Genomic DNA, 21,515 nt, shown 5'->3' on the forward strand with positions numbered 1-21,515 from the left:
GCCACATTAGAAAGATCTTATTTACAGCATCCACTGTAGAGGTAGTTCTGTTTTAATTCTGTGGAGGCTGTTGGAACAAATCCCATCTTCTGAAGGTTGTCCAGGTCAGTGTCGAGTCAGAAGAGGGGGCTTCCCACTCAACATGCACCCAGTCTCTGGAATTTGTCTGATTTGAACTAGCCTTTAGTGGTAGGTGGAAGCTTACCTTGCCATTTGGCACAGAGTTGACATTTCATCAAATAAAAAGAAGCTAAGCATTCTCCATATATGAAAACCACAGGAATTCTAAGAAACATGGACTTGCAGTAAGAAAGCTTGGACAAAAGGATGCAGGCTTTTTCCTCATGAAATGTAAGATGGACAGATCAGACTCTTCTTGTATTCGGAGGCTACACTGCTTGTCAGGTCGTCAGTAGGACTCACACACACCAAGTGCTTTGCATTGCATTTGTTATTTCAGACAATTGAAAATGATTGCATCCAGGACTTCATGTTCCACGGGATACACCTTCCAAGGAGGTCTCCAGTGCACTCCAAAGTGCGGGAGGTAAGATTGTGAACAGACTGTTTTTGAAATAATGTTTCCTCTGTTTTGCTTTTAGATGATTGTTTCGGTTAAATTTTAAAATTAAGTTAAGCTTTCACAGACATCAGTTGGGATTTCTCAGGACATTGATATTCGATGTCTGGCAGTTTTATTCCTGCCACCAAAGTTTTAATGAGGAAAGCAAAGGTGCATTGTTGTTGAGATGGTCAGTATTGTATTTGAATGACCTTAAATTAACAGTTTCTAATGGCCACTATCATTTTTTTCAAACATCTTAGAGAGTATTTGAAATTACTCTTTATTATTTTACATATTAAATTCCAATTTTGCTGTTCTGCAAACCAAATGAATAAATGTTTTGATTATTTCTTTTGATATTTTGTAAAGGTAATTTCAGAATTAAGATATGAACTTTACCTTTATATTAATAATTATAAATTGATTAGATAAGATTCTATCATCAGTGTCATTACTACACTGATAGGTGTGTGATGGATCATAAGGATCCTGGCAGGAGGAATGGGAAAATCTGGTTTGCTGTGTTTGGTTAAATTAAGCGGTTACTGTTGATCAGTGTTCTAACCCATGAGATGCCTTGTTTGCTTGCTGTTAGTTTTGGCAATCACATAAGAAACCAAGTGAATGAAGACTACCCATTTCTTTGTTTTGTTGTATAGTGAAACTACTGCATTTATAGAATAAATATGCTACTTAATTTTGAATGTATAAGAAAATGTTTCTTTGCATTATTAATGATTTAAGTTATACAAGGATAAAGAACCCAGAGATTTATCTAGACCAAGCTTTCTAGAGGATTTAAAAATTGTGATTGCGTATATTTAGGATAAATATATTCAAGGAACTTCCTGTCCTACCCCCACTACCCTATCCCCAGTCTCAGTGTGGCTTTATTTAGTTGTAGTCAGTTTGGGTTATTTCACATACATGATTTGGTGTTTCAGATTTTATTTAGTAGAAAGAATTGCATCATATTAAACTACATATGTTTATGTAAACTGTATATTTATGTTTATTTAAACTATATGTATAGTTTATATGTAAATGATGTACATTTCAATATGTTATTTTCTGCCATGGTGGTCTGAGTAGTTAAGATATCATAAGAATAGATATCACTATTTGGTAAATTTATGGAAATTATGCACAAAAAGAATTTAAAGGGAGAATATTAGATTTCACTCAAGTGAATTGTGTTACTCAACTCCAAGTAATTGTTTTATCACTGCTTATAACACATTGTAGTTTCTTCCTCAAATTGTTTTTATTTGATAAATAATAAATTTATCTGATAAATCATTTTATTGATATTGAAAGGTGGTGCTTCACACATCATTTGAAATTAAAAATCTCCATATTGTTGATGAAAATGTTTTAGAATTATAATTATATAATTATAATTAATGTTATAATGGTAGCAAAGCTCTAAATATACTGAAAGCCACTGAATTGTTTTCTTTAAAAGAGTGGATTTTATGATATATGAGTTAATTCTTAAGCTGTTTAGAAAATCTTTCTATGAAGCAAGTATACTGTTGATATCAATACTTAATAGTATTATACACGAAAAGCAAACTATAGAGTAATTTCACTTAGCACTATCAAAAAAACCTCCAAAATAATAATCAGAAAAAAATAATCCCCATACTGTAGTTCTTCTAGGGTAAAGTTGATACAAGCTCACTTAAAGTATAGGCTATTTTTTTTTTCTTTTTTTTTTTTTTCTGAAACGGAGTTTCGCTCTTGTTACCCTGGCTGGAGTGCAATGGTGCCATCTCGGCTCACCGCAACCTCCGCCTCCCGGGTTCAGGCAATTCTCCTGCCTCAGCCTCCTGAGTAGCTGGGATTACAGGCACATGCCACCATGTCCAGCTGATTTTTTGTACTTTTAGTAGAGACGGGGTTTCACCATGTTGACCAGGATGGTCTCTATCTCTCGACCTTGTGATCCACCCGCCTCGGCCTCCCAAAGTGCTGGGATTACAGGCTTGAGCCACCGCGCCCGGCCAAGTATAGGCTATTGTTTTACAGCTTGTTTAATTTTGCAAAAATTTCATTTCTCAGTAGTTAAGTTTAGTCCCAAAAGGTGTGAATAGGGAAGTAAGGCAAAATTGATTGTTGTTAGGGACATGACTCTACAAAGAATTTTGGGAAGATTCTGACTGAAAAAGAATTGGGTAGGAAAAGAAGAATGAAAGCTACAAGAATGATCATTTTCTGATTTTTCCTAAGTTTTGGGAGGAACCTGATACCTAAAGTAATCTTGTATAGTGAAGGGTCACCTTGTTACAAAGTCATGGAACAGTTACCAGGTGCTGGTAATAAAGAGATTTAGTTAGCCTTTTGGTACAAGCATGAGCTCTAAGAACCACTCGGGAATCTCCTTTACGTGCTCCCCTTCTGCGTTTTATCCTGAAGGTCAGAGGTGTAAACGAGTCTTTTTTTGGGGGTTATGTGGCTGTTGGCAGAATAGCAGAAACTGGAACCCAAACCGTTTTATTGCCCAAGGCCGTTAATCTTTTTCTTTCAGCTGTGGATTTCTTTCTTGTGATTGACTGCATTTAGTACTGTCCTATGTCCATTGAAGTTACTCCTGCTAAAGAATTTTCATGACATGTGGGTGCCAGCCAGAGCCTACTTGTGGTGAAGAGAACAATTCTCCCTGTTGCTCTTTTCAAATGCTTTTGTTGTTGTTATTAATGCCTTCCTTTTCCGTTTTTTTTTTTGGTCCTTAGGTTCTGAGTTACTTTCATCATCAAAAGAAAGTTCGGCAGGGAGTGGAAGAGATGCTTTATAGATTATATAAACCCATTCTTTGGAGAGGACTAAAGGTATAAATTTTAAGTAGCTTATCGGTGTTTAGAATGTACTGCTTGAGCTTTTGAATGCAGTAAACTCTAATTCAAAATTGTAATAAAATAGTAAAAATAAGACTAGAGACTGAGTGCTTTGTGAAATTTTTGAACAAATGTTTTTTTCTCTTATTACAAGCATTTCTTGGTTCCGTTTAACTGGAAATCTGGCTTGGTTTAGTGCTAACTACACAGTTATTTTGAAGTAACCATGTTTGGGTAAGGAGGTTAGAGACATGCCATAAAGCAAACCAGTTGAGGCTGCGGGTGGTCTGTAGTGCTGGCCTGGGCTGTCCAGCTCCTGGAGATGTAACAAACACACATGACTTTCAATGCAGACACCTGGTATCTTTAGTGAGGATGTGGGGTGACCACTTCTTAGTGACATGAAGTGGGCTTTGAAGTGAGGAAGCTTGATCTTTTCTTACTATCTATTGACATTGAACTGAGCCAAGTTTGGTCAATTTAAATATTATAATTGTTTGTAATTTGAAAATAAATCTGTATCAAAATAATTAAAGTCTTGCTTTGGGAACACTGTACTCAAGTCTTTGTGTGTTAACTCTTTGGGATTTTGAAATACTCTTCTTTTATTATTATAGGCCAGAAACTCTGAAGTTCGATCAAATGCTGCATTGTTGTTTGTTGAAGCATTTCCTATTAGGGACCCAAGTTTTCACGCTGTTGAAATGGACAGTGAAATTCAGAAACAGTTTGAAGAGCTCTATGTACGTACTTCAGGTGGTCAAGCTTCTTACAGATACCAGCTTTGTCCAGGCTACGGCACGTACTGCTTGTGTGTCCCCACCTCCCCTGTAACAGCCGGAGCTCTGCTCCCATAGGGTATGGTTTCTAAACCTGGAGTATTCTTCAGAGAGATGCCAGTTCTCCCTGGGGCCTTCTGCAACAGTGTGGACCCATGGTGTCTTTTTCTGCTTTTGAAACATTTAATTATTTATTACTGTCTGCGGTTTTAAACATTTTATGCATGTGTTTATTGTTTCCCCAGTGGAGAGATGATGTCATATAGTGGGTAAAGCACATGCTCTGGTGTCAGCCATGTCAGCCACCTGCTCTCTGGGGTCAGATTTTACCACTCTCACTTAATAGGTGTGTAGTTTTGGGCAAGTCACTTAACTTCTCTGTGTCTTTCTCTGTAAGTGGAATCGGGATCTTGCCTATCATAAAGGTGTTGAGTGGCATAATGATCAAACAGTGATTATATTTCGGGGCAAGCTTACAAATAATGACTGTGGCAGTTGGTTTTTCAGATGAGGTGTTAGGATGTTAAGATGTGGCATTTATTTCTAAGGGGTATTATGAATTCTTTTCATCTGCTTAGTCTGTGTTTCCTAAAACAGGGTAAGCAGTGCATATTATTTACTGTCCTAAGTAGTAATGTTTTAGGAAACAGGGACAGCAAAATGCTATTGTAATGCTGTTGCCTGTGCTTCTGAAATGCTCCCTTTTTTTTATTTTCTAACTTACAGAAAAACTGACATGTAGAAAGTTGAAATAATAGTATATTAGGCCCTCATGGTGGCTCACACCTGTAATCCCAATGCGGTGGGAGGACTATTTGAGGCCAGGAGTTCGAAACCAGCCTGGGCAACATAGTAAGACCTCATTTCTACAAAAAGTTAAAAAAAACAACAACAAAAAAAACAGCCTGGTGTGGTGGTGCATGCTTGTGGTCCCAGCTACTTGGGAGGCTTCAGCCCAGGAGGTCAAGGCTACAGTGAGCCATGATTACATAACTGCACCCCAGCCTGGGTGACAGAGTGAGATCCTGTCTTACAAAAAAAGTGTAGTAAATATCTGTATACTTCTTTATGCACACACACACTCACACACACACACACACACACACACACCCATAAATGAAGTCATTAGTATTTTGCTGTGTACATTATGTATATTTATCTACAATTCCTTTTTTTTTTTTTTTTAAGATTCCTTACTTAAAATTTTTATTTTATTATTATTTTTTAGAACCAAAGTTGTGCTCTGTCTCCTAGGCTGGAGTCCAGTGGCATGATCATTACTTACTGCGGCCTCAAATAGGAGGATCACCTGAGCCAAGGAGGTCAAGGCTACAGTGAACCATGATTATACCACTGCACTCCAGCCTGGGCAATAGAGCGAGACCGTGTCTCTTATTTCAAAAAGATAAAAAAACTGTGGACAACAAAATTTTAATTTCATGTAATTTTCGCGTCATAAAATGATAGTTTGTTCATTTTTTCCAATCATTAAGAAGTATGAACCATTCTTAGCACTGTAGGCTGTGTAGGAGCAGGTACCGGCTGGGTCTGGCCTGCAGCATTGTTCCCCAAAGCTGGCTGAGAGCTCCTGTCCTGGATGCTGCATCTCTCAAGGCTTTAACTTGACCTTTAGATGGATATTAGGCTCTTTCATGAGGAGACTAAGGAGGCGATCTGATAAATAAGTAAGAGCTAATCTGATAAATAAGTAAGGTGATCTGATAAATAAGTGGTTATTTCCTGTGTCTTCCGTGTACCTTAACTGTTCTCTCATGCTTTGTGCTCTATTGGTATTCCTTAAACCTGAGTAATGTGGAGAAACTTTTTTTAGAAAATAAAAAAGGGTCTAGGTGCAGTGGCTCACACCTGTAACCCCAACGCTTTGAGAGGCTGAGCCGGAGGATTGTTTGAGCAATCCTGGGCAACATGGCAAAACCCTGTCTCTACCAATAAAAATAAAAATGATAGCCTGGCACTGTGGCGTATGCCTTTAGTCCCACCTACTCGGGAGGCTGAAGTGGGAGGATCGCTTGAGGTTGGAAGTTCAAGGCTGCAGTGAGCTGAGATTGTGCTACTGCACTTCAGCCTGGGTGACACAGCAAGACCCTGTTTTAAAAAAGAAGAGGACTCAATGTTTGTAAATAGAGATGTGACAGAAACAGCATTGGAAATCGTGTGCTATCATTTTGAGTGATTATCTGGTAATGGTGTAATTGCAAACGGATATGGGCACTGAGCCCAGAGAGGATGTGGTTGTAAGGTGATTGTCCAGAATATCTTTTTATTTTTAAAGATTATTATTGAAAGTAATTCATAGAAAACAAAATACATAAAAACTTCTGAATCCCAAGGACAAGCCCTGAGATTCCTAAAGTTATTTTCTAATTTTTGTTTTATTTTTGTCATCTTTTTTTCTTGCTGTTTGCTTTTTCTTAAATGGCTGATCATCTTTTCCATTTTTTTTTTTTTTGAGACAGAGTTTCGCTCTTGTTACCCAGGCTGGAGTGCAATGGCACGATCTCGGCTCACCGCAACCTCTGCCTCCTGGGTTCAGGCAATTCTCCTGCCTCAGCCTCCTGAGTAGCTGGGATTACAGGCACGCGCCACCATGCCCAGCTGATTTTTTGTATTTTTAGTAGAGACGGGGTTTCACTATGTTGACCAGGATGGTCTCGATCTCTTGACCTCGTGATCCACCCACCTCGGCCTCCCAAAGTGCTGGGATTACAGGTGGGAGCCACCACGCCCGGCTCATCTTTTCCATTTTTATTTTTGGATAAAGGATTGGGTTGGTAAGATAGTTAGCAGGTGTTCCTCTAGTTGTGTAGACTTGTGTCTCAGGTTTGCCTAAATGAGCAGAGTCCAACAGCAGGTAGGTAGGCTCTCCTTCGTTTCTGTGGAGAAGGAGCAGGCACGCAGGTGACTCCTTGCTACCTAAGTACAAAGGGCCCTTTCCTTCTGAGTGGCATTGCTCTCCCTTCTTTTCCATTTTGGAAGCTTAGAGTTATTGCTGGCTCTTTATTTGTTGTTCTTTGTCTGTTGCCCAGTATTTATTTCAGGAACTCTTCCTGGCAGATTACACACTTTGTTTAGAAACCATTTTTAAGTCTTAGGCTGGGTGTGGTGGCTCACACCTGTAATCCTAGCACTCTGGGAGGCCGAGGCTGGCAGATCCGTAGGTCAGGAGTTTGAGACCAGCCTGATCAACATGGTGAAACCCCGTGTCTACTAAAAATGCAAAAACTAGCTGAGTGTGGTGGTGGGCACCTATAATCCCAGCTACTCAGGAGGCTGAGGCAGGAGAATCACTTGAACCCGGGAGGCGGAGGTTTCAGTGAGCTGAGATCAGCCCACTGCACTCCAGCCTGGGTGACAGAGCAAGACTCCATCTCAAAAAGAAAGGAAGACTTTATCCTGGGCAGGCACATCCTTGCTCCTGAACTCCTGCTGGCCTGTACATCTCATCAGGAGTTTTTTGCAGCCCTTGTCCCAAACACCTCAGCCTCTCTTCTCTATAACCTGGACTCTGGGTTCGGGGCTGATGTGAGCTCTCTGAGGTAACAGCCTCCTGTCTTTAGAGCACCCTCACTTAGGAATGTCTAGGTTACAAACTTTTATGCTCTTTTCTCCATGAATCTGTTTCTTATTCCCTTTCTTTCTTCCAGAAATTTCTTCATGTTTTTGTTTTCTGTTATTGCTAAGAACTTTTCTCTATTATTTGTCATTTTGGTCAAATTTGGGGGAGGAGACGGGGTAAATGATTAATTTTAACTTGAAGCATTTTCTAATTTAAAAAGTAGTAAGAAAAAAGAAAGTGGTAAGAATTCTGTTGTGTTTTTCAACATTCCTAATAGAAAATGTCATGCATAATAAAAAAAAGACTGGAGTAATAACCCCTGTGTGCCCACAACACAGTTTTACTCATTGCTGACTAATCCCAATCCAATTTCTTCCCGTCTTGAAACATTTGGGACACCCATCATATCATCTCAGCTCTAAATGGGTCAGAATGTTTTGGTAAAAGGTAATCTTTTTTTAAAAATCATGCCGTGATCAAAGCTAAAGATAAATGAGCCGGGCGCGGTGGCTCAAGCCTGTAATCCCAGCACTATGGGAGGCCAAGGCGGGTGGATCACGAGGTCAAGAGATCGAGACCATCCTGGTCAACATGGTGAAACCCCGTCTCTACTCAAAATACAAAAAATTAGCTGGGCATGGTGGCACGTGCCTGTAATCCCAGCTACTCAGGAGGTGAGGCAGGAGAATTGCCTGAACCCAGGAGGCGGAGGTTGCGGTGAGCCAAGATCGCGCCATTGCACTCCAGCCTGGGCAACAACAGCGAAACTCCATCTCAAAAAAAAAAAAAAAAAAAAAAGATAAATGAACAATGATTCCTTAATGTCTTGGGGTACCCATTTGTTGTTCCCATTTTCTCATTTTGTTTGAACGTTTCTCTAAGGACCATGTGCTGCGACTAACTGACATACGGCTTAAGTCTCCTGGACCATGGGCTCCCTCGCCACAATCTTGCTGTGTTTTGTTTTCTTAAAACTTGCTATTTTTGTTGTTATCGAAGGAGCCAGATTATTCTATGACATTTTCAGCAGTCTGGATTTTATAGAACCCATTCCTGTGATGCCATTAGTGTGTTTCTTTGCCCTTTGTGTTTCCTATAAACTGGTGGTTCAATGAGACAGTTGATCTGATTCATGTTTTTCTTTGGGGTTTTGTTGCAGACATTATTTCCTGGTGATGCTGAGTGTTCCCATTGGGGTGCTTACTGCCTCATTGTCTACTTTTGAATGTTTAGTGCCACTGATGATCGTGGTCTGGATCAGTTCATTACAAGTAGAATTATTTTATTCTGGGCTCTAAAATGCATTACAGCATTTTAGAATTCAAAAGATGGTGTACGTGGGCCATGCCTAATCTGAACACCTGCCATGGTCAGCTGAGTCTGCAGATCTCACTGAATGACAGAGCTGGTTTTGAGGCCCTGCTGTCGGGATGTGGCAAATAAGGAATCACATGTTTCTAGCTTGATCTTCTTAGATACTCTGCTTTAAAAGTGACAGCAAGTAATTTCAGGTCTAGGAATCCATATGTGTCCAGTGTTTCTATGCTCGAAGTTTCTCTGATTAAGTTACAAATCCCCAAGTGCTCTTGTGTGAAGCAGATGTTGAAATGAAGGGAATTAAGTCAAGGTTTTTAAGCCTTTCTCCCCTCCTACTTATAGAGCCTTTTAGAAGATCCTTATCCGATGGTCCGTTCCACAGGGATCCTTGGTGTTTGTAAAATAACTTCCAAGTACTGGGAAATGATGCCCCCGACCATTCTTATTGACCTCCTGAAGAAGGTGACTGGAGAACTGGCATTTGACATGAGCTCAGCTGATGTTCGTTGTTCTGTCTTTAAGGTAAGATTTTTAAAATTATGTAAGGAATGTCTATTTATTGTAGAATAATTAGAACAGGTGTCCCCAAACTACAGCCTGCGGGCTGCATGTGGCCCCCTGAGGCCATTTATCCAGCCCCCCTCTGCACTTCAGGAAGGGGCACCTCTTTCATTGGTGGTCAGTGAGAGGAGCACAGTATGTGGCAGCCCTCCAACAGTCTGAGGGACAGTGAACTGGCCCCCTGTGTAAGAAGTTTGGGGATGCCTGAATTAGAAAAACAGAAAAAGAAAAAGATTAATATAATACCTGTAATCCTACTCCACAAAGATAACATTTTTGACATTTTGTTTTATATCCAAAGTAAGGTTTTTAAAAACCAAATTAAAAGTGTTTTCTACAAAAAATGACTACTTGAACTAATAATTTTTAGTGTTAGGAGGGAAGGGATCCCAGTACCGTTGAATTTATTCTTTTTTGTCTCTTTGTGCAATGTCTTGGAGAAATGCTTTGCATAGAACCTTGTACATAGACTATATTTGGATTCACTTGAGTAATTTTTTAGTATCTCCCACCCATCACCAACACCAATAGTAGCTCAAACTTTGCAAGAGGAACTCACGTTTTATTTTCTAAGCAACTTGAACTGTCTTAGGTTTATAGAAATTATAATATGTATGTTAGATGGTAGTGAGGTGGCCGTTGATCTTTTCTTCCCCCTAACTTTGGTGAGAAAATGCAAGATGGCTGGATGTGGAATGAACCAGAGGGAGGGGGCTACCCAGGCTGCAATAACAAATGGGTTTGGAGAATCTGTAAAGCTCTCAGAGAGGCCAATTCAGAGAATTTCGTAAAAGCCTGTGAGATGACCTAAGAAGAAATGATCTCACTTTCCCACTACTGGAATCAACTGTTTAGAAGCTCTGACTCCGCTGAGCACAAAGCAGGTGACTTCTTCTTCTCTCATGTGCAAAACAGACATTTTCAGAGTGGCTCTCTGGCCTTACAGCCATGACCCAGTGGGGGCTCCTGTGGATCTTCCTCCCCACTTCTCAGGAACCTGCTTGCTTATTTTCTGTATTTGAAAAGTTTTCTGGGCTAGGTGCAATGGCTCACGCCTGTAATCGCAGCACTTTGGGAGGCCAGAGCAGGTGGATTGCTTGAGTTCATGAGCCCGAGATCAGCCTGAGCAGAGTGGCAAAACCCTGTCTCTACAAAAATACAAAAAAACAAATTAGCCAGGCATGTTGGTGTGCACCTGTGTAGTCCCAGCTACTTGGGAGGCTGAGGTGGGAAGATGACTTGAGCCTGGGAAGTGAGGTTGGAGTTAGCCGAGATTGTGCCACTGCACTCCAGCCTGGGTGGCACAGCCAGACCTTGTCTCAAAAAAAATTTTTTTTTCTGTGCATGTTCAACCTCTTCCTCTCAGAAGTATCCTTCCTATAGGTTTGTAAGCATGTTCACATCTTCATCTGAGGCAGAGGCTGCTCTAGATCTCCTCATTGCGGAAATATATTCTGAGGAGCATGTCTGTGTTTGCTGAGTGATCAGACATTTGGGCTCATGCCTATTGCTCTGCCGTAATTGTTAGGAACAGCCTTCTTACTCTCAAGAGAGTCTTAGTTCAGTGGTCCAGTGGTCACCTAAATGTTCTGTCTCCATTTCCTGCTATTCCCCAGTCCACTGTAAAGCATCTTTTATGTCCACTGTTACAGTAAAGCATTTCTAGCCAAGGTTAATTTCATGTGACCGCTTCACTAGACTTTTGATCTCTGAGCAGAATTCATTCCTAGAACATTCCTTTGTCCTTCTGGATGTTGTTGTAAACCCACAGTCCCTCTTCTTCCTCTTTGTTTTTGGTTGAATGCTCTTATTCTTTAAGTGCTGGCTGAAGAGTCAGGGACCCATGTGCTTCTTGTACCCACCTTGCTCTGAGTGCAGTTTACATGAGGCTGGTTCCAGTTTACAGACAAACGTCTTCTTGAGAGCTCTGCTCAGGTGACCAAAAGGTAGCTCTGAGATTAAGATTATCCACAGCATGCATATGAGGAAGTGCTCCTGGGATGCGCACCTGTGGAAGGGAGGGTACTTCAAGCCATGACACACCCTGGGAAGGCCTCGTGCAGACCCACAGGCAGCTCTGGAGCTGGCACAGCAAGCCCTTTAGCCTGGGCCCATGCTGATCCACCATTGCATACTGGCTGCCCAGGAAGAAGGCATTTTCTTCAGGAGGCCATCCCCAGGCATTCTGATGGCAAGGGCAGCTCAGCAGCCCCAGGACAGCTGGGGTGAGTACTTCCTTTCTGGTAGAGCCTTGGTGGCATGTCATAGCAACCACCCTGTCTCCTCTGCTGAGTTACTTCCCATTTTTTCCAAACCTGCTGCCATCTAAGAGTTTTATTTATTTTCCTCTCTCCCCCTTGCTCCTCTTTTTCTCCTTGAAGTAGTGATGCCGCCTGCTGAGTTGCTCACTCGCATGCTGTTCTTGCTTCCTCCTCCTTCACCCAAGTCCTGTCTTTCCGTTCCTGGAGTTCTCTGAAGTTCACCTGCTCCTTCCTGTGGTTGTCACCCAAAGCGGCTGCAGCTCCCTGGCCAGTCTTCTCTTGGTCCTGATCTTATGATCACAGTCTGCTGCTTTCATGCTTCTGAGGAAACCCTTGCAGGGCCCAGATGGGTTGCCTGTTAGGAAAGATTGGTGGGCTCTGGATTAAAGGAAGAGTTAGCAGAGAATCTACAGAAGAAAGATTGCAGGAGAATTAGGAGAACACAGTGTTGTAGCAGGAGCCACAGGGGCTGTGGGATGTTGGGGAGCTGGCAAGGTAGGTGGTGGCCAGTGGCCACTGGGAGGGCAGGTCAGGGGGAGACTGTGGACACAGCTGGAGCAGGTGATTCAAATTAGACTGCCCTAGAGCACAGTGCTTTGGAAGAAGAGCTGTATTTTTAAAAAATGATCGTCATTAAAATATATGTTTTTGGCATGCTGTGTATACTTTTAACAAAAACCTGTGAAAACGTCCTTTCTCCTGAAACTGGACGGAGAAGGCAGTAGAGCTTAAGCAGTGCTGGAGCTCAAGGGCCCAGTCTGAGCCTTGGCCTATGGAGAAGCACCACCTGTTACATGGGTACTATAGTCAGCTGAGAGAGCGTTCGAGTCACACACGCTGGTTCTGTCGCCTCCCATCCTCATGCAGTATTGAGTCAGGAAATGTAGAGTTCTTGGACCTGGTGCCTTTGGAGACCATGTGACCAGTAGGCATTCTGTGTTTCTTTCAACTCAAAAATCCTCTAAAATTTAGCTAAGAGAGAGCATCGAAGATTTCTTTTATAATTGATTTAATCTTATTTGAACAAAATGATGGATGGACCAAATAGCAGTGGTTGGAACTATACCAGTTCGCTACAAGTATGCCTTTTGGCTGGTCCGGGTGCAGTGGTGTTTACAAGTAATCGATCACAACCAGTTACAGATTGCTTTGTTCCTTCTCCACTCCCACTGCTTCACTTGACTGGCCTTTAAAAAAAAAAAAAGTATGCCTTTTATATGAAATAGTTCTAGAAAAAATGTTATTTTCTGTAAGTACATTTGTTTAACTAGTAGTTCCAGTAAAGATGGAAACAAATGTTTTCTTTAAGTTTTCCCACCTGAACCTTTCATTGGCATGTTCTGATTTTGAACTGTTTTCTTTCTGTTGCAGTGTCTGCCAATGATATTGGATAACAAACTGAGCCACCCATTGTTAGAGCAGCTCCTGCCAACTCTCAGATACAGTCTCCACGACAATTCGGAGAAAGTGAGAGTGGCTTTTGTGGACATGCTGTTGAAGATCAAAGCTGTGAGGGCTGCTAAGGTAGGATGAACAGGGTTTTCTCATTTAAGACATGAAATAGGGACATGTGTTCATCAACAGAAAGTAAGTAGTTTTAATTCCACATTTTAAACTGATAACTGATATTCTTTGATCAGTTGTCTCTGTCATAAAATTTTGTTTTTGGTTTTTCATCAAAGGTTCTAGAAATATTATCAATGTGCATTTTCTTTTTGAAAGACTTTAATGTAGGCGCCCCCTGCCTTCCATTATATATATATATATATTTTTTTTTAATTTTAATTTTATTTTATTTTATTGCATTTTAGGTTTCGGGGTACATGTGATGAACATGCAAGATTGTTGCATAGGTACACACATGGCAGTGTGGTTTGCTGCCTTCCGTCCCCTCACCTGTATCTGTCATTTCTCCCCATGCTCTCTCTTCCCACTTCCCACCCCCCGCCCCTCCCCCATTTCCCCCCAACAGACCCCAGTGTGTAGTGCTCCCCTCCCTGTGTCCTTGTGTTCTCATTGTTCAACACCCGCCTATGAGTGAGAATATACGGTGTTTGATTTTCTGCTCTTGTGTCAGTTTGCTGAGAATGATGGTTTCCAGGTTCATCCATGTCCCTACAAAGGACGTGAACTCATCCTTTTTGATGGCTGCGTAATATTCCATGGTGTATATGTACCACATTTTCCCTATCCAGTCTATCATCGTTGGGCATTTGGGTTGGTTCCAGGTCTTTGCTATTGTAAACAGTGCTGCAATGAACATTCGTGTGCACGTGTCCTTGTAGTAGAATGATTTATAATCCTTTGGATATATACCCAGTAATGGGATTGCTGGGTCAAATGGGATTTTCATTTTAAACTGATAACTGATATTCTTTGATCAGTTATCTCTATCATAAAATTTTGTTTGTTTTTGGTTTTTCATCAAAGGTTCTAGAAATATTATCAATGTGCATTTTCTTTTTGAAAGACTTTAATGTAGGCGCCCCCTGCCTTCCATTATATATATATATATATATATATATATATATATTTTTGTTTTGTTTTGTTTTTGTTTTTGTTTTTTTGAGGAGGAGTTTCACTCTTGTTACCCAGGCTGGAGTGCAATGGCGTGATCTCGATCTCGGCTCACCGCAACCTCCGCCTCCTGGGTTCAGGCAATTCTCCTGCCTCAGCCTCCTGAGTAGCTGGGATTACAGGCACACGCCACCATGCCCAGCTAATTTTTGTATTTTTAGTAGAGACGGGGTTTCACCATGTTGACCAGGATGGTCTCGATCTCTTGACCTCGTGATCCACCCGCCTTGACCTCCCAAAGTGCTGGGATTACAGGCTTGAGCCACCGCGCCCGGCCCTTCCATTATATTTTTATCGTGTATGAAGGTTTTCACTGAGATGCTTCGTGTGATATTTGGATACCTGGCAACTGTTGAGTATGAGCCATCTCCCACCCCCCTGCCCCCACACAGAATGATGGAAGGAAATACCTGCTTTATGAGAGATATGTGTGTTGGTGTTTTATAAACTACTGAAGTGATTGTTCTCTTTCAGCTCTAGTTCTGTGCAGCTTTTGGCTGGGAATGTTGCTTATCATGTTCTTGACTTCATTATTATTTGATACCATTGTGAGCTTTCTTTCTCCACACAGTATTTCTCAGAAATTTACTTCAAAAGCTGTTCTGCTTTGGTACGGGATCCAGAAACAGCCTGACGTGGCAGAATGTAGGGTCAACCAGACAGATTTGTATATTCATAAGAGAAGTGGTGCTGTGTGGCCATAAAAATAGTAAGGAAGAACTTTTTGTGGGGCTTCTTTGGAAAGGCCTCTAAGATATAGAAGTATAAAAGCATAGTGTAGATGTGGTTCTAGTGTGCTACCAGCTGAATAAAATGGAGACATATGTGTATGTAAGTATTGCTCAGATATGGGTAAAATATGCTTTGAAGAGAACAAGAATTTAGTGTCAATTGCTTGGGGTAATGAGGTGAAGGGGAGACAGGGTCTCACTCTGATGCATAGGCGAGACAGGGTCTCACTCTGATGCATAGGCTAGAGTGTAGTGGTGTGATCTTGGCTCACTGCAACCTCAAGCCATCATCATCCGTACTCAGCCTCCCAAGTAGCTAGGACTACAGGACTGTGCCACCATGTCTGGCTAATTTTTGTAGTTTTTGTAGGGATGGGATTTTGCCATGTTGCCCAGGCTGGTCTTGAACTCCTGAGCTCAAGTGATCTGCCCACCTTGTCCTCCCAAAGTGCTGGGATTACAGATGTGAGCCACCATGCCCAGGCAATTATGGGAATCTTGTAGTACATATTACTTTGTGTGTTTTGAGTTTTGAACTGTGCATTTTTTTGTTAGAAGAAAACAAAGAATATTTTGAGTGATCAATGTAGTATTAATACCCAATGTCATATCTAATTGAGTTACTTTGATGCTTTTGTTGAAAATCGTTGACCATGTGTGTGGTCCTTTTCTGGACTCAGTCCTGTTCCTGTTGATTCATTTGTTCTGTGTGGATTTTTTTTTTTTTTTTTTTTTTTGAGACGGAGTTTCGCCCTTGTTACCCAGGCTGGAGTGCAATGGCGCGATCTCGGCTCACCGCAACCTCCGCCTCCTGGGTTCAGGCAATTCTCCTGCCTCAGCCTCCTGAGTAGCTGGGATTACAGGCACGTGCCACCATGCCCAGCTAATTTTTTGCACTTTTAGTAGAGACGGGGTTTCACCATGTTGACCAGGATGGTCTCGATCTCTCGACCTCGTGATCCACCTGCCTCGGCCTCCCAAAGTGCTGGGATTACAGGCTTGAGCCACCGCGCCCGGCCTTTCTTTTTTTTGAGATGGAGTCGTGCTCTGATGCCCAGACTGGAGTGCAGGGGTGCAATCTCAGCTCACTGCAACTTCTGCCTTCCGGATTCAAGTGATTCTCCTGACTCAGCCTCCCAAGTAGCTGGGACTACAGGCACACACTGCCATGCCCAGCTAATTTTTTATATTTTAGAAGAGAGAGAATTTCACCGTGTTCCCCAGGCTGGTCTCGAACTCCTGAGCTCAGGCAATCTACCTGCCTCGGCCCCCCAAAGTGCCACAATTACAGGCATGAGCCACCGTGCCTGGCCTTCTGTGTGGATATGACAAAGTCTTACAGTGCATATTCTCCAGCTTTGTTGTTGTTCTTTCAAAATTCTTTGGCTACTTTAGGTCCTTTGCATTTCATATAAATTTTAGAGTAATAGCCAGGTGTGGTGGCTCATGCCTGTAATCCTAGCACTATGGGAGGCTGAAGTGGGAGGATCACTTGAGCTCAGAAATGTGAGACCAGCCTGGGCAACATAGTGAGATCTTGTCTCTTAAAAAAAAAAATAGAGTAAGCATGTTAATTTTTGTTGTCGTTGTTTTTGAGACAGAGTCTTGCCCTGTCACTCAGGCTGGAGTGCAGTGGTGCAATCTCCACCTCTCAGATTCAAGTGATTCTCCTACCTCAGCCTCCTGAGTAGCTGAGACTACAGGCATGTGCCACCATGCCTAGCTAATTTTTTTTTGTGTTTTTAGTAGAGACAGGTTTCGTTATGTTGGCCAGGTTGGTCTCAAGCTCCTGATCTCAGGGTGATCCACCTGCCTTGGTCTCCTAAAGTGTTGGGATTACAGGCGTGAGCCACTGCATCTGGCCAATCATGTCAATTTTAATAAAAATACTGGCTGCAATTTTTTAGTCTATTAAAACTGTAGTTTTGTGCTTTGACTCTGTTGGTTAGAATGTAAATTAGTTCAACCATTGTGGAAGACATTGTGGCAATTCTTCAAAGACCTAGAGGCAGAAATACCATTTGACCCAGCAATTCCATTACTAGGTATATACCCAAAGGAATTCAAGTCATTTCATTATAAAGATATATGTATGTGTATGTTCACTGCAGCACTATTCACAATAGCAAAGACTTGGAGCTAACCTAAATGCCCTTCAGTGATAAACTGGATAAAGAAAATGTGGTACATATATATTATGGAATACTATGCAGCCCTAAAAAGGAATGGGGTCATATCCTTTGCAGGGACTGGATGGAGCTGGAAGCTATTATCCTCAGCAAACTCACATAGGAGCAGAAAACCAAATATCGCACGTTATGTTCTCACTTATAAGTAAGAGCTGAATGATGAGAACACATGGACACATTGTAGGGAACAACACATACTGGGACCTGTTAGAGGGTGGAGGGTAGGAGGAGGCAGAGCATCAGGAAGAATGGCTAATGGATGCTGGGCTTGATACCTAGGTGATGAGATGATCTGTGTAGCAGTAGCAAATTACCACGGCACACATTTACTTATGTAACAAACCTGCACATCCTGCATGTGTACCCCTGAATAAATGCTGGACCAGAAAACAAAGTAGACTTTCTGGCAATTATTGGAGAAAAACAACTTTCTGTGAATATTTTTAATTTTTTTGTTTTAATTTTGAATTTCGAATTTTCAAACATATATAAAAGCAGAGACACTAATATAGTGAATTAGATGTACTCATCACCCAGCTTCAACAATTACTGGTAGGTACGATCTTGTTTTATCGAAACCTTATCCAGGCCATAATGCCAGACTATTTTGAAATAAGTCCCAGATGTTATGTTGTTTCCTTTGTATTTCAGAATGTATCTCTACAAGATAAGCACTTAAAAACCACTCTACCATTATTTTGCAAAAAGCAAATGAATAACTCTTTAGTAAAACAAAACAAAACTACCTGGTAGTAGGTAAGGAAGGCAGAGGGACACAGGGTCTCTGGCCAACCAGGGAGTTTGAGTGTCAGAGCAGAGAAAGAAGGCATAATGTTTGCATTTTGCATTTCAGTCCTTATCTCTGCAAGTGCAAGGCAGAGAGCCATTTGTTCATGAGGTCTCTGAAAAGGTTTGTGATGGGCACGCAAGCTGATTTCCCTTGAAAAGTTAAGGTTACAGAATGACATGCGTGCAAAGAGGCAGTCTGACTGGCTAGAGAGCAGCTGTTGGAGCTGACTGGAGGGCATTGTCTATGGGCACGAATGACCTGGCAGCGTGAAACCAGGCTGCTGGGCCTGGTGTTCACACCTCAGTAACTGTTGTGTTGGCCCAGTGGGGGGTCTTGTATATGCAGCTCTAGAAGGAATGAGAGTTACACCGTCTCTTTGTTTCCTTTGTTAGCTGTGGTAGGCCTGGGATGCTGAGCTGAGCCCAGTGGTCCAGGAGATGTCAGCACTCTCCCTTCAATCCATTGTCCTCTTTTAAATTTTTTTTGAGTCTCACTGTATTGCCCAGGCTGGCCTCAAACTCCTGGCCTCAAGCAGTCCTCCTGCCTTGGACTCCTCAGGTGCTGGAACTACAGGCGGGAGCCACTGTGTCCAGCCAGAGTCTACTTCTACTTCTACTTCTACAGCAGTGTGTGGCCCGTGCAGCTCTGATCCATGCATTTGTATGATGCTGAAAGGCAGCATGACAGACTAGATAAAAGTGCTATGGTCTTGTGCTTAATCACTCTAAGCCCTGCTTCTTACCTGGAAAGTGGGGATACTAATATCTGTGCTGGGGGTAGTTACAGAAATAGAGTAAATAGTGGCTCAGACATTTTGTTCTATGCTTGACATACTCAGGCATTTCCAGAAAGGTTGGTTGCCAACAGCACTGTACTTGCAGGCCTGCTGATGCCATGTTCAGGGCTCAGTATCTCACTCTCAGAAGTAAGCACCTGTTAGGGCTGGAGCCTGTGGCCAGGAGGCTTTTGTGTGTTGGGATGGGCAGAAGAGGCCCAGGGTGGAGGTGGACAGAGTTGTTTGCTGGTCATAATGTGAGTCCTAGTGTTTTTCACTTTCTTGTTCTCTTAAACCTTGACAGCACAACCTCTCACCCTTAGATAACAGGTCTCCAGTCCCTTAATTTCCAAGGCTTCAATCAGGTTTGGCAGAAGATTCTTGTCCCTGTGGCTGTGGTTGAGAGCTGCAAACCTTGGCTCTGGCTGCTTGAAGTACTGGGGTAATGCTCAGTTCCAATGCTAGAATGTGAGGAAAATGCCCAGTGTGGGATTTGGGGTTATCGTCTTTACTATAGTAAGTTTTTCAGAAATACCAAGAAGTGCCTGAGTGGAATTATCTCAGGGGCACTTCAGGAGGCAGTAATAATGACAGTGTTGGATACTGCAGATTTTGTCTGAGTTGAGGGCGTACATATGTCTATTTGAATTTGCAGTATGTGATCATGACCTTGGCAAACAGCTTCAGTGAGGGTGGACTGCAATGTCCATGGGGCAGGAGGTGGGGTCTGGAGGTGGAGGTGGCGTGCAGGCACACTTAGGAGCAGGTCGGTTGACAATGGGAAGGGAAGGAGGCGGGAGCCATGAGATGGGAACCTCAGGTTGAGTTTTGCATGTGGATTTTTGTTCTAAGAGTTGGGATGATGTGAAAATACTTAAATGCTGATGAGAAAGATCCAATTGAAAATACTAGGGATTGGGCTGGGCGCGGTGGCTCACGCCTGTAATCCCAGCACTTTGGGAGGCCAAGGCGGGTGGATCACAAGGTCAAGAGATAGAGACCATGGCGAAACCCCATCTCTACTAAAAAATACAAAAATTAGCTGGGTGTAGTGGTGCGCCCCTGCGGTCCTAGCTACTTGGGAGGCTGAGGCAAGAGAATTGCTTGAATCTGGGAAGTGGAGGTTGCAGTGAGCCGAGATCGCACCACTGCACTCTGGCCTGGTGCCTGGCAACAGAGCGAGACTCTGTTTGAAAATGAAAAATAAAAAGAAAATACTAGGGATTGGTCCTTGGAGAAGGTCCATGAGAAAAATGCAAGGTCGAGGGTTTCACCTGCCATGCAGGTAAGGAACCTGAGGCCGGGGCTTGACCTAATGCCTTTCAATTTTGCTTTGTCTCCTTCTGTATTTTTCTCTTGTCTTGAATTTCTTGTGCAGAAGATTGGTGCTTGCTTTCTGTAGGTGCTTCGAATGCTTTTGAGAAGAGGGACACTGATCAGTTCTGATTTTTGCAGGTTGTCTGGAGGCTGCATGTGAGATGGGTTGAGTGAGATGAGACTAGGCTGTGGGGGTCCATGATGATCTGGGCAGGCTTATCTCAGAGGAGGAGCCACTGTGCATGGGACAGGCAGCCTGGGGGTTCAGGAGTGATGCTCCTGCCTCTCAGACAGGAGATGGAGTGTCCATGTCAAAAACTTCACATATGTTTTTACTCACTTTTCACATTAGTGGGCCAAAAGTTAAGGTACTTTAAGAAATTTTAAAAAATATTAATTGACAATCATAGCTGTCATTGGAGAGTTTCCTGTATGTCAGTCGTGGGGCTAAGTAATTTTAATTAACCCTCTCAGCAACCTTATACTTGGGTACTTTATATAATAGTACTTTTAAAAACATAGGTTTGTTAATTCTAATTTCTCTACAGAAAACTCACAGATTCTGGTGTAGTCATTTGAAGTGAATTTTCTTGAATATAAAAAAATTAGTTCCTGCCGGGCGCGGTGGCTCAAGCCTGTAATCCCAGCACTTTGGGAGGCCGAGGCGGGTGGATCACGAGGTCAAGAGATCGAGACCATCCTGGTCAACATGGTGAAACCCCGTCTCTACTAAAAAATACAAAAAATTAGCTGGGCGTGGTGGCGCGTGCCTGTAATCCCAGCTGTTCAGGAGGCTGAGGCAGGAGAATTGCCTGAACCCAGGAGGCGGAGGTTGTGGTGAGCCGAGAACGCGTCATTGCACTCCAGCCTGAGTAACAAGAGCGAAACTCCGTCTCAAAAAAAAAAATTAATTCCTTTATTTGTTATGCTCTGGAAATTTTGCTTAAGCTGTTTTTAAGGTTATAGGCACAATTGATTATTTCCTTCAGCATATGTGCTTTTTGCAGTTTTGGAAAATATGCCCCATGGAGCACATTCTGGTTCGTCTGGAAACTGATTCTCGACCCGTGTCTCGGCGCCTGGTGAGCCTCATCTTTAATTCTTTCCTGCCTGTGAATCAGCCAGAGGAGGTCTGGTGCGAGCGCTGTGTCACCCTGGTGCAAATGAACCATGCTGCTGCCAGGAGGTTTTATCAGTATGCCCACGAACAGACTGCCTGCACCAACATAGGTAGGAAGC

The 21,515-nt window shown here is 42.4% G+C and overlaps 1 protein-coding gene across 3 annotated transcripts in view; it reads left to right on the forward strand.

Annotated features, from left to right (window-relative positions):
- The window catches only part of NCAPG2 (non-SMC condensin II complex subunit G2), a 90,392-nt gene that overhangs the window by 25,818 nt on the left and 43,059 nt on the right, over positions 1-21,515 (forward strand). For all 3 annotated transcript variants that reach the window (XM_039473001.2, XM_074378840.1, XM_074378839.1), the window contains 6 exons: positions 461-547; positions 3,301-3,396; positions 4,020-4,145; positions 9,418-9,597; positions 13,269-13,421; positions 21,284-21,506. In XM_039473001.2, the coding sequence (XP_039328935.2) occupies positions 461-547; positions 3,301-3,396; positions 4,020-4,145; positions 9,418-9,597; positions 13,269-13,421; positions 21,284-21,506 (865 nt within the window). The remainder of the gene's footprint in view (positions 1-460; positions 548-3,300; positions 3,397-4,019; positions 4,146-9,417; positions 9,598-13,268; positions 13,422-21,283; positions 21,507-21,515) is intronic.

This window comes from Saimiri boliviensis, chromosome 10 (assembly GCF_048565385.1).
Source record: "Saimiri boliviensis isolate mSaiBol1 chromosome 10, mSaiBol1.pri, whole genome shotgun sequence".
Taxonomy (NCBI): Eukaryota; Metazoa; Chordata; class Mammalia; order Primates; family Cebidae; genus Saimiri; species Saimiri boliviensis.